Here is a 12,282-nt window from a genome sequence, read left to right on the forward strand (position 1 = left end):
GTGACTGTGGTATCATCCTTCCCCTTGGGCGAGATAGTTCATAACCGAGAGGCCTCGGGCAGGATAGCCAAGTGGGCTATCGAGCTTATGGGGGAAACCTTGACCTTTGCGCCTCGAAAAGCGATCAAGTCTCAGGTCTTGGCCGATTTCGTGGCTGAATGGACAGATACTCAATTGCCACCTGCTCAGATTCAGACGGAGTGCTGGACCCTGTACTTCGATGGATCCTTGATGAAGACCGGGGCAGGCGCGGGTCAGCTCTTCATTTCGCCCCTCGGAGTACACATGCGCTACATGGTGCGGCTCCACTTCGCCGCCTCCAACAACATGGCCGAATACGAGGCCCTCATCAATGGCTTACAAGTCGCCATCGAGCTTGGGGCATGGCGCCTCGACGTCCGAGGCGACTCGCGGCTCGTCATAGACCAAGTGATGAAGGAGTCAAACTGCCTCGACCCTAAAATGGAGGCTTACTGCAAGATGGTGCGATGCCTAGAAGACAAGTTCGACGGTCTTGAACTAAATCACATCGCGCGAAAGTACAACGAGGCCGCCGACGAGCTGGCAAAGATGGCCTCAGCACGGGCCCCGGTCCCCCCGAACGTCTTCGCCAGAGACCTCCACAAACCGTCCATCGGCTGCACCTCGACAACAGAGGAGGGCCCACCTAGGGAACCCATGGCAAAGCCAAACACCCCCTCTGCTGCTGAGACCCCCTCGACCAAGCCCGAGGTCATGGAAGTCAACGCCGAGCCTCCGCAGAATGATTAGGACGCGGATTGGCGAGTCCCGTTCCTCGATTGGCTTGACCGGGGGGAGCTTCCCGACGACCGAACTGAAGCACGACGGCTTGCGCGCTGAGCCAAGACCTACGCCCTCTACAATGGCGAATTATACAGGCGAAGTCCCTCAGGCGTCCTTCAACGATGCATCAGTTCCGAGGCGGGCCAAGCCCTGCTTTGGGACTTACACGCAGGCGCCTGCGGGCACCATGCGGCGCCTTGGACGCTCGTAGGGAATGCTTTCCGCCAAGGGTTCTACTGGCCAACGGCGGTCGCCGACGCTACCAAGCTAATACGCTCCTGCGAAGGATGCCAGTACTACGCTCGGCAGACACATCTCCCGGCCCTGGCCTTGCAAACCATCCCCATCACATGGCCGTTTGCCGTGTGGGGGCTCGACATGGTCGAGCCTCTACAAAAGGCCCTCGGGGGCTACACCCATCTACTGGTATCAATCGACAAGTTCTCCAAATGGATCGAGGCCCGTCCGATCAATCGAATCAAATCCGAGCAGGCAGTGCTGTTCTTCACTGACATTATCCACCGGTTCGGGGTCCCCAACACCATCATCACCGACAACGGGATGCAGTTCACCAGCAAAAAGTTCCTGATGTTTTGCGACGACCACCACATCCGTGTGGCCTGGTCGGTCGTAGGACACCCAAGGACCAACGGCCAAGTAGAGCGTGCCAACGGCATGATCCTACAAGGCCTCAAGCCAAGAATTCACAACCGGTTGAAAAAGTATGGCAAGAAATGGCTCGCCGAGCTCCCATCGATCATCTGGAGCCTGAGGAACACTCCGAGCCGAGCCACGAGGTTCACGCCTTTCTTCCTAGTCTATGGGGCTGAGGCCATCCTCCCCACCGACCTAGGAATATGGTTCCCCGAGGCTGCAAGCCTATAACGAACAAAGCAACCGCACAACCCAAGAGGACGCCCTCGATCAGCTGGAGGAAGCCCGAGACAGTCACGCTACTACACTCGGCCAAGTATCAGCAGAGCCTGCGGCGCTATCAGGCCCGACGCGTCCAAGGCCGAGACCTGAAGGTAGGCGACCTGGTGCTGAGGCTAGCATGGAGCAACAAGGGTCGCCACAAGATGACCCCGCCATGGGAAGGACCGTACATCATTGCCCAAGTCCTGAAGCCCGAGACCTACAAGCTGGCCAACGAGAAGGGCGAAATCTTCACCAATGCTTGGAACATAGAACAGCTACGTCGCTTTTATCCCTAAATTTCCAAGCGTTGTATATATCGTTTCTCGAAATGCAATTAAAAAGCGCTCTTTAGTTGGTCTTTACTTTTCGAGAAACCCCCCGAGCCCACAGTAGGTCTCGGTAGTACAATAAACACAATAAGGGAGACTCGGCTCTGCCTTAGCAGAACCAAGCCTCCCTCGGGGGCTAGATGGGGGACTTCCCCTAGGTCCCACGCACCATTTTTTAGTTGCTCTAGCAGGCTCTGACGAATCATTTGTAGAGACTCCTTGGACCAAGGTCTGTTTCCTAAGCAAGAGGCCGACTGAGTCGCGAGACGGCCTACGCCCCCGGGCTACAGCACTCCCTCACTACCTCTCGCTCAAAGGACGGCTTAGGCCCCAAAGGGGTGTTTTGCAAACGAAATCGGATCAGGAGCAACAGAGGGCAAAGGCTCGGAAACATGAGAAAAACAACTAAGAAACACAAATACATCTGAAATAAAAGCCTCGACGGCCACAAACGTTATGATACAAAAATAACCCCTATTCTATCTTTACATAGCCCCCGGGGCCCAGATTAAGGTTCAGGGCCCCCAGCACCGGCAGAGGGTAGGGGAGGAACCACCTCATCTTCAAAGAGCGTCGCCAGCGCTGTGCCAGGGCCTTTCGCCGCCTTTAGCAGCTTCGCGACTGCTGCGTGGGCCTCCTTGTCATCAGGCAGAACGTAGCCATCACTGATGGCCGAGAGGTCGACGCCAAGGTAGTGAGAGGAGATGACGGCCATCGCCCGCTTGACACCCGTGTGCAGCGCCCCTCGGAGCCGCTCGCACATCTGGCTGCTTAGCGCAATCAAGCGACTCCCCAGGGAGCTGCCCGACTGAACCCCCTCGACTTCCAGGGCCTCACAGGTGGAAAGGGCAGCATGCTTTAGCACCTCGTGCTCCCCGATCTCGGTCTCGAGCACCATCTACACCACGCTAGAAGCCTCGGTGGCCCGAACGACCTCCGCCTCTGACTCTACACCATGGAAAATGAAATAAGGTCGAGCCAGAGAAAAAACAACCTAAGTTAGGGACGGGAGCCCACGGAGCTCACCCTTGGCCTTCAGCTCCCAGCGTCGGGTCTCGGCCTGGCAGGCCTCGGCTTTTGCCTTCAACCGCTGGGCCTCGACTCGAGAGGCCTCGGCCACCCTAGAGGCTTCACTCCCCAGCTCTGTGTCATACGAGGAAGTTAGGAAGCGAACATAAGGGGAAGAAAACAAAACAAGGGGACTCAAACTCACCCTCGACCGTCCCCCTCAAAACCACAGCCTCGATTTGCAAGGCCTCAGCCGCAGCAAGGGCCTCGTTCAGAGCGCCTTTGGTCAGCCGGTGCACACTCTCCTCTGCCCCCAGCCGCCCGGCGAGGGCCTTGCCCGAGGTCGTCGCTTCTTCAGCCCAGGACTTGAAGGCATCCCGGTCGCAGACGGCGCGGGTAAGCTCCTCCTCCAGCTCCTTGATCCGCGCCGCCAAGGGGGCGAGCTGCGTCTAGGCCGTGGCCGCCTCGACCTTCGCATCGGCACAGCGAAGGCGGAGGTCCTCCACCTCCATGCTTCGGGCCGACAGAAGCTCGTTAGCATCGACAAGAAGGCCCCTCTGCCTCTGAAGCTGGTCCCAGATTCCCCTCTCCCGCCGAAGGAAGACCGACTTCCTGAGGGACCGGGTCTCGAGCTCCTAAGGAGGCAGAGCAGAGGTCGTCGATTGCGACAAAACTAGGGAAAGAACAACGTCGCGTGAGAAAGGAAAACACGAACCTGAGCGACTCCGGGCAGTTCGTCGGCCACCACGGACAGCGCCGTCCGTAGCGACCGTTCCGCTAGCTCGTGGTACTGCTCGAAGGTACTCCAGCGCCTGCCCTCAGCCGTGTCCTCGAGGGCGAACAAAGGCTCCCCCTCAGGGTTATCCTGGCTCTGCCACAGTACCTGCGGGTGATCCCACCCGTGGGGCTCGGGTCGTACCCGCACAAGGGCCGAGCTTCCCTCGTCTAAGAGCGGCGCCGGCTGCTCCATGGCGTCGGTCTCCTCGGCGCCAACCACCTCCCGTGCCCGGGAAGTATCGTCGGAGGAGATCGGATAGACCTCCGTCTCCCGGGCACTCTCCCACAACAGCGGCGGGCCCTGAGCCAAGGGCACGGCCGAGGCCTCTGCCGCCGACATCTCCGCCTCCTGCACAAACGGCCTCGCTACCATCACGATGGCCGTGGTGACCTCGGGGGCTCCAGCCTCTGCAGTCACGGCCTCGGCGGTCTCGGGGGCTCCAGCCTCCGTCATTATGGCCTCGGTAGACGTAGAAGCGCCGGCCGCGGACACTGTGGTCTCAGCGGTCATGGGCGCCGGGGCCCCCATCGCCTCAGCCTTGGAGGCCCCGGGAGCCTCGGCAACAAAGGGCACGATGGCCCCATCCAACCGTGTAGGGGCCACCTCGGCAACCCTTCCTTGGGCAGCCGGTTCCTGTGGGTCAACCCTCGCCGACGCCGCGCCGCGCTGGATGGCGGCTTGTGCCTCCGCCACCCAGTGGGCAGAGGAGCCGGGGCTCGCCTTAAGCGCTTTAAGGGGTGCCAAGGGGAGGTCGTCCGCAGGCCGCTTCCGACTAAAGAAAATCAACCTACAGGGTCAGCATGAGACCAAAAAAGCGAATGGAAGACACCATAACCCCGCCAAAAACACACTTACTTTGAACGGGGCAGCCCCAGCTTTGCCACAGCAAACCTCCTCCGCAACTGGCGGAGGCGGCGGCAGTGGCGTCGCATCCGTATCCACCGGCGCCGGTCGGTCCTCGGCGGACCCCGGCGCCCCTTCGATCCTCTGCGGGGCCGGTGGCAGTCGCCTCCACCGCCACCGGCTCCACCGCGACCGCCTGAGCTTACCGGGCTGACTGGCGCGTTTGCCTAACGCCCGCGCCTCGGGCGTGTCGGCCACGGTCCCGGAGGGGGCCACCGCCGGCCCCAGGTCCGCTTCCTCTCCCCTTCCCGGGGGTGCCGGGCTGCTTACCGATGCCTCGGGCGCCACCTCCTCGACGTCCGGAAGGTGGTCTAGGGGGCCTCGCCCCACCTCGCCCTTGTCATTCTCGTTTGAGGCCTCCGTCAACAACGACGTCGACGGGGACTCCTCCAACGGGAGAAATTCCTTCCGTTGCTGACGGCGGCGCTTATCCAACGCCTCGCGCGCAAGGATGTGCTTCGTGCGCTTCGCCGCCTTAGCATCCTTCCACTTCTTCTACGCATCGGCGTGAGCGCGGTTAATCGCCCGCTGCCCCGTGTCCTCGGGAACGGGCGGCGGGGAGGAGCGCACGTCCCTCATCCCCTGAACAAACCACAAACGCGCATAAGGAAACAAGGGATAAAGGGAGATTAAGGAGGCTCAGAGGCTGCAGCGGCACTCGACTTACCAGCGAAAGAAACCCCCGCGACGGTCGCATCGCGAAGGGGGTCAGGTTGCCGCCCCTCAACTTCACATCTACCGTCTCCCCCACCCGACGGTGAATTTCCTCGTCGGAGAGGGCTGTCGATGTTTCACCACCGATAGCCTGCCACGGGGGTACCCAGGGGCAGTATGTTCGGGCTTCGGCGTATGCTGAACTCGATGGTTAACGCAAGAGACAGTCGATTTATCCTGGTTCAGGCCCTCGATCGTAGATCGAGCAATAGCCTTACGTCCAGTCGGCGTTAGCCTTTGCGTTGGATTGATTGTAATGTGTTGTGTTGTGTTGTACAATTATTCTCTCCCTCTCAGGAGCCCTGCCCTCCTTTATATAGTCAGGAGGCCAGAGTCCTAGTCGGTTTATAATGAGATTTCCTAGTAGGATTACCTAATAGTTCTACTACTACGATTATATGGGAAGAATCCTAGTTGGACTAGATCTTTTTTCTACCCTGCGAGGTATCCTGTGGGTCCCGCATCGACAAGCCCCCGAGCACTTCATGGTTGAGCTCTGAAAATCTCGCTCTGCTCCTTCTGGTCTTGTTGAGTAGGAACAAAATATCATCCGAGCGTTTTCTGAAGTGAAACCTTGTAGCGCTTCTTGGGATCTTTGGGTGGTGAGTGCTTTTGAAGAAAAAGTGCATCCATCTAGTTGTAGCCCCCGAGCCTCTTGCTATTTGGAACAAGGAGCTGGAGGATCCTGTCTTGAAGTTGCCCTGATTGTTCGTTGAAATTTTATCAAAAAGAACTCGCTTGAACATGGCTTGTTCTGGGTTCTTTTTGCCGTAATGTCTTGAAGTGGTCTGCGTTGAGGAAGCCTATTGGTGACGTGCGCTTTTTCGAAGAAAAAGTGCACTCACTGAGTGTAGCCCCCGAGCCTCTTGCTATTTGGAACAAAAAGTTGGAGGGTCTTGATCCTTTATGTTGTTTGAAAATTTTGTATTCTGAAGTAGTCCCCGAGACTTGGATTACGTCATCATCCGAGTAGTTTTGCGGTAAGCAGCCTCCGAGCTTATGTCAAAAAAGTGCACTCACTGAGTGTAGGCCCTGTGCTTTCTCCGAGTTCTTCTTTTTAGAAAAGAAGTCGGATGAAGAGTCTTGATGTGTCGTCGTTGTAGTCTTGAGTTTCTTGTATCCTTGGTCTTTTGTCTTTGGTTCCGAGCCTCCGGGAATAGGTGAAAATTAAGGCCGAGCTCCCTAGCTCAGTGTTGTTTAAGCTATGATGCCGTCCAAGCCCCCGAGCGTATATCCGTGTTGTTTTGTTCAGGAAGAACTCGGATGCGTGGTTTTGGCGTATTCTTTGATAGTTTTGCTATTGTTAGATGTAGTTGTATGGTGGTGGTTGAGTGTAAATGCCTTTTGTTCACGGGTTGTACTGTGTTGGTATATTCTTCCGAATATGCCCGTCTTCGAGTACTGCTTCTTCTTGCCTGAGTTGTCCATTATTGTGTCATGTCTTTTCACTGTGTCCTTTGTTAGGCCTATTTCGTTGGTACTCCTAGTCTATGTGCGCCGATCCTTTGGTCTATAAATACTGTCCATGAGTGCTTGTTTTCATTCATTGGATATTCTGTTGAAACCTTGGTGGTCATGAACATGATAGTTTGTGAAGTAGAGCAGCCCCCGGGCATGTTTTGTACTTTCTGTGTGTCTTGTCATAGATGGAGGAAGTCTTGTGATAGGGATTAGAGGTAGGCTGATCCTGCGACAGCATTGTGCCAGGATGTACCTGGTGGTAGTTGGAGGAAGTCTTGTGATGTGGGCTTCGTTCCTTCATCCGGCAGTTCTGGGTTGATCCTCGTCGCCTGTCTTGAGACCGTCCGGTGCAGATCAACACCATATCCAGCATCACATCGGTCTTGGGTAGACAGATGCCTGCCGGTCTTCTATGCTCCATGTTGCTCTGCCGTGCTGTTGATTTCCGCCTTGGATGCACTGCGTTCGTCCTTTGAAGAAAACAGTGTAACTAATGGCAGTTTGTCCTTCCGAGTAGCAATTTGGGACACGTAGTCGTTCCAGAGCCTAGTCGTGTCCGTGTTCCTCTTTGCTACTTTGCTTTTCATGGTGCTGAGTTCATTGGGTCTTGTACGATTTGTAATCTTCTATTTTTGAAATCGCTTGTAATGTAACGAATCTTGTCTTCTGAGTTGTCTTTGACTTTTCTATTGTGATCCCTATCGTTCATGAGACTACTGAGTTCTTTCTTACATAACTGGGTTCTTTTGTTCCTCGTGAGGTAGCCCTTTCTTTCTTCTTTCTTTCTTCTTGGTTTGACGGGTCGTTCTTGTATCGATCTGATAATCCTGCCGTGGCGTTGGACGGATAAGTCTGAAATCTGCCCGTTGGTTTTTACCATTGTGAGGATTCGTGCCCTCCGTCGTTTTAGCTGCGTCGGTAAATGGACCGTTGCATTCCCACACTGTGCTTTAATGGGCCTTGTGGGCCATTTGTATTACTGAGAAATCTATTTAAAGACCTTTTATCTTCCTTTTCTTTGTCGCCCAGCTCTTGCCTTTAAACCCTAGTTCTCAAAAATCCGCCGCCATCATTGTCGCCATCACCCGAGCACCATCATTCTAGCTTCATCTCCTTTAGCGCCTTTTTTGCTTCCGCCAGTTCATGGGAAAGAAGAAAACCGCAAGCAAGTCTCAGGCGACCTTTGTGGACGAGGAGTCATCCCTGTCTTTGATTGAAAACCAGGAGTTCATGGCCATGAGGGCAGCTCAGAAAGTTTGGCCGGCTCCAACAACAAGTGAAGACCAGCTGCGCGAGCTCGTTAGTGATGGCTTGATCCAAAGCAAAGTCATCGCTGAATGGAGAGTTCCGGGCGAGCATCGGGTTTCGGCTCCGGGTCCTGGTGAGATTGTCCTTTTTGTTTCCTTTGTCCGTGCTGGACTCTGTCTTCCTGCTTCCGCCTTCCTTCATCAGTTTCTTGGTTATTTCGGGGTTAGTCTGAACCATCTAACCCCCAATGCCGTTCTCCATCTTTCTGTTTTTGTTCACCTTTGTGAAGCCTTCCTTGGGATCCCTCCTTCTCTATCTCTTTTTTGCTTTTTCTTTCGCCTGAAACCCCAACCCTGCTGTGAAGAAACCAGTGCCCTCAGCGGTTGCGGGATTCAGTTTCGCCAGGGTCTCAAAATTAAGTTTTTTGACTATGACCTGGTTGATTCTGTCAAAGATTAGCATGCCGAGTGGTTTTACGCTGCCAATTTGATCCCTTCTCTTGTTGTTCACTCCGGATCCGGTCCTGTGGCGAATGACCGGTGGGACAAGAAGCTTGAGTCCCCTGCTGAGATTCAAGCGATCCAGCCACTCCTTGATAGGATTAGCACGTTGAAACAGCAGGGATTGACCGGCTTTGGTATTGTCTCAAGCTTTCTTCATCGCCGGGTTCAGCCCTTGAAAGAGCGGGAACATCTCGGCTTTGAGTATTCTGGGGCCGAGGATCCTTCACGCATGGTCCCAGCTCTTGAGCTGACCGGTGAGGAGGTACTCGAGCACCTCTAGAAGATGCTGAAAGGAGTGAGCGTCATTCCTCCTGCCGTCTCTGAGTTCTCGGCCATCAACCCGCCCCCAGCTGTGAGTTGTCTATCTTTTTATTTGAGTTCTTTATGTACTCTTGCTGCATCCGTTCTTGCTTAGCTTTTCTTTGTCTTGGTGTTTTATCTTTTTTCGTAGGAGCTTGGGCGGAATTTTGTCGATCCGATCCCCCTTGGTGTTCTCCCTGCCGTGGCGGAGACTGGGGATCGTCTAGCTGGTACTTCTACAATTAGTAAGTCTGAAACCTTTACAGCCCTTCCTGGGGTTTCTTTCAGATTTGTTGATGTATATGAAGAGTATGTTCCTCGTCTAGTCCCTCGCGGTCCTCGCAGTGTCCCGAAGAGGGGGCGAATGGACGGGTCTTCATCTGGCTTGCCTGTCTCCAAGAAGCCTCGCAAACCAAGTACTCCCTCAGGTACTCCAGTTGTTGCTAGCATGCTCTTAGGTGAGCACATTTAATACTCTTTTGTTCTTTTATTTTCATGTTTCTCTCTTGAACCGAGTACTTTTCATCTCCTTTTTAGCGGGTGCTCTGGTTTCGTTGGCTGAAGAAGAAGAGGATGATGAAGTCCCCCTCGTCATGCGGCGGTGAGTTGTTTTTCATATTCTTGTTGCATTGAATTTCTCCTCTTTGTTTTGAATTTTAGTCTTGGACTTTTTGAAGTAATCGGAGGTCGGGTGTGAGTTCTTCCGAGGCTCCCGCGCCGACTTCTTCTGAAGCTCTGGTGTCGAGTTCTTTGGTTGCCTCTGTCCCGAGCTGTTCCGCTCCTCCAGTGCGGAGTTCTTCTACGGCCCCAGCCCCAGCTTCTTCTTCAGCCCCGGCTTCTTCCACGGCTCCAGCCCCAGCTTCTTCCGCGGCTCCATTGTCTGCTGTCCCGCTCTCGTCGCTGGGTTGCGGGGACGTCTTCACCGTCGTGGTTCCCCCTACGAGGCCTTCTCTTGGTTTTGCGAAGAAAAAAGTAGTCGGGTGAGTAAATTCTAGCTTTATCTCTTTTGCGAAGAAAAAAGTAGTCGGGTGAGTAAATTCTAGCTTTATCTCTTTGGCTTTTATCTTCCTTCTTCTGGTTCTTATTGGTGTTTCCTTTTATCACTTTTTAGTGTTTCGTATTCTCTAATTTCTTCATCGGCTTCTTCTCTGCCTCCCGCCGCGCCAACGAGTTTCGAGCCTCGGGACTCACAACATTATGTTGATGAAGTCACCGCGGGGGCTTCAGAACTACCTGGCGGAGTTGACTTGGTCGCTCCGGAGGTAACTGTGGCCGTCGCGCTGGGTTCTTCTGAGGGTTTGGCTCTGGCTTCCCTGGAGGTCACTTTGGTCATTCCTCCTTCGCCCCAGCCGGCCTCTCCTTCCCCTTCTCTTGTCTCCGGCGGCCCCTCCTTTTTCGGTGACGTGGTGCAACAGTTCGATGCCACTCATCGGTTATCGGAGCTGACCGTAGCCTGGGGGAGCTTGTCGACCCTCGTGACTTCTTTTGGTGAAAAGCTCCAGGTAGGTTTTACTGTCGTTCCTCTTTTGCATGCTTGTTTTTTCTTCTATCCTTACGCTTTGTTTCTCTTTGCTTCTTTTTGCCCAGTCTTTTTCTCGTGATCATTCTGGCTTCTTTTTCTCATCTGAAAATGAGAGGAAGTTGTCTTCGGAGGTGGACGCTCTGAAAGCCGATCTTGACCTTCTCCGGGTTGAGTTGGAGATGGAGCGTCAATTGCACCAAAAGGAGGAGAAAGCCCTTCGCGCCCGGGTAGTGGAGACGGAGAAACAGAGAGATGCTGCGATGGAGTCTGTGAAGAATGAATGCAAAGGTGCCGCGGGTTCTGCCTGTTTCTTCTTGTATTTTGACTTCTTTTTCCGCTGACTTGTTCTTTGGTGTTCTGTCTAGCTCTCCAAGTTGAGAAGCAGAAGCTCTCAGAGAGTATTGATGAAATGAAGGCCCTTGTCCGTTCTAGTCATAATAGAGCTGAGGAGGTAAATACTCATGCTGAGGAAGAACTCGCCCTTGCTAGGCTGATTAGGCATGGAGCTGACAGAGATCTTGTGCAGACCCAAAAAACCATTGAAGGCTTGTCCGGGAAGCTGGCGACGGCTACCGAGAATTGGAATGCCTTGTGGAAATCTTTTCGTTCGGTGGCCGATGTCCTTTGGACTCCAGCGGATGATGGGCAATCTTGGGCGTAGTTCATTCCCCAGATTCCGACTCGTTTTCAAGAGTTCGCGAAGAGGTGTGCCCAAGTATGTACCAAGAATGTGCTGGCCCAGGTCTGGGTCCTTGCTCTAGAAGCGCCTCTCTCCAAGATAGCAGAAGAAGCTGAAAGCCAAGAATATCTTGACGCCGTTGAAAGGATGGAGCCCGAGGTTGAAGATCTAGCCAGTAGGGTTGTAGATAGTCTAAATATTGATATTTCCCTTTCTAATGACAACGCCTGACTCGGCTAAGCGTCCTCTTGTAATATTACACTTCTTTTTAAATGAAGATTCTTTATCTTTGTCGATGTATTCTTTGCCTGGGTGCGGTTGAAGTTACTTGACTTGCTGAGTACGTTGTCTTGTTCCCGTCTCTGCTCTGTAAGACAACTCTGTGCGTTATTCTGACGAGGCCCCTCGATTTGTTGAGTACTTTTCTTTTCTTCTTTCCTTTGTGATCCGTCGAGTGCTTTGTCCGTGCTATGACTCGGCATCCGAGTGCTTTCTTGAGTGGCGCTTGTGCTTTCCTGAGGAAAAAATGTTCCTATCTGGATGTAGCCCCCGAGCCTCTTGCTTTTCGGAACGAAGTGCTGGAGGGTCTTTTGAAGTTGAAATTTCGGTCGACTCAGCCAATTTGCTTTTTGTTAGCTTTTAGCTACCCTCATTGGCGAGTTCAAGCGTTTTTCAGCTATTTTGCTCTTGGCCGGGATGCTCAGGCATGTTTTCAGCCATTTTGCTTTTTGTTTCGGGTGTTAGCTTTTAGCTACCCTCATCGGCGGGCTCAAGTGTTTTTTCAGCTATTTTGCTCTCGGTCGGAATGCTCAGGCATGTTTTCAGCCATTTTGCTTTTTGTTTCGGGTGTTAGCTTTTAGCTACCCTCATCGGTGGGCTCAAGCGTTTTTTCAGCTATTTTGCTCTCGGCCGGAATGCTCAGGCATGTTTTCAGCCATTTTGCTTTTTGTTTCGGGTGTTAGCTTTTAGCTACCCTCATCGGCGGGCTCAAGCGTTTTTTCAGCTATTTTGCTCTCGGCCGGAATGCTCAGTCATGTTTTCAGCCATTTTGCTTTTTGTTTCGGGTGTTAGCTTTTAGCTACCCTCATCGGCGGGCTCAAGCGTTTTTTCAGCTA

General features: G+C 53.7%; 1 protein-coding gene across 1 annotated transcript; it reads right to left on the reverse strand.

Moving 5' to 3' along the window:
- Positions 1-3,045: 3,045 nt before the first annotated feature.
- Positions 3,046-4,365, reverse strand: LOC136495871 (uncharacterized). The gene is made up of 3 exons (XM_066491672.1): positions 4,099-4,365; positions 3,265-3,508; positions 3,046-3,194 (listed from the first exon to the last, which is right to left on the reverse strand). The coding sequence occupies exons 1-3, from the start codon at positions 4,363-4,365 to the stop codon at positions 3,046-3,048; spliced, it is 660 nt and encodes a 219-aa protein (XP_066347769.1).
- Positions 4,366-12,282: the final 7,917 nt, after the last annotated feature.

Source organism: Miscanthus floridulus, chromosome 12 (genome assembly GCF_019320115.1).
Source record: "Miscanthus floridulus cultivar M001 chromosome 12, ASM1932011v1, whole genome shotgun sequence".
In the NCBI taxonomy this organism is placed as follows: Eukaryota; Viridiplantae; Streptophyta; class Magnoliopsida; order Poales; family Poaceae; genus Miscanthus; species Miscanthus floridulus.

What these genes read in the sequence shown, in the direction of transcription:
- LOC136495871 (XM_066491672.1), bottom strand. Translation starts at nt 4,365, where the DNA reads ATGGGGGCCCCGGCGCCCATGACCGCTGAGACCACAGTGTCCGCGGCC. An exon ending in AGAGTGCCCGGGAGACGGAG is followed by an intron (nt 3,509 to 4,098) that starts GTCTATCCGATC and finishes GCCACGGCCTAG; the next exon opens with ACGCAGCTCGCCCCCTTGGC. An exon ending in TTTGAGGGGGACGGTCGAGG is followed by an intron (nt 3,195 to 3,264) that starts GTGAGTTTGAGT and finishes CGTATGACACAG; the next exon opens with AGCTGGGGAGTGAAGCCTCT.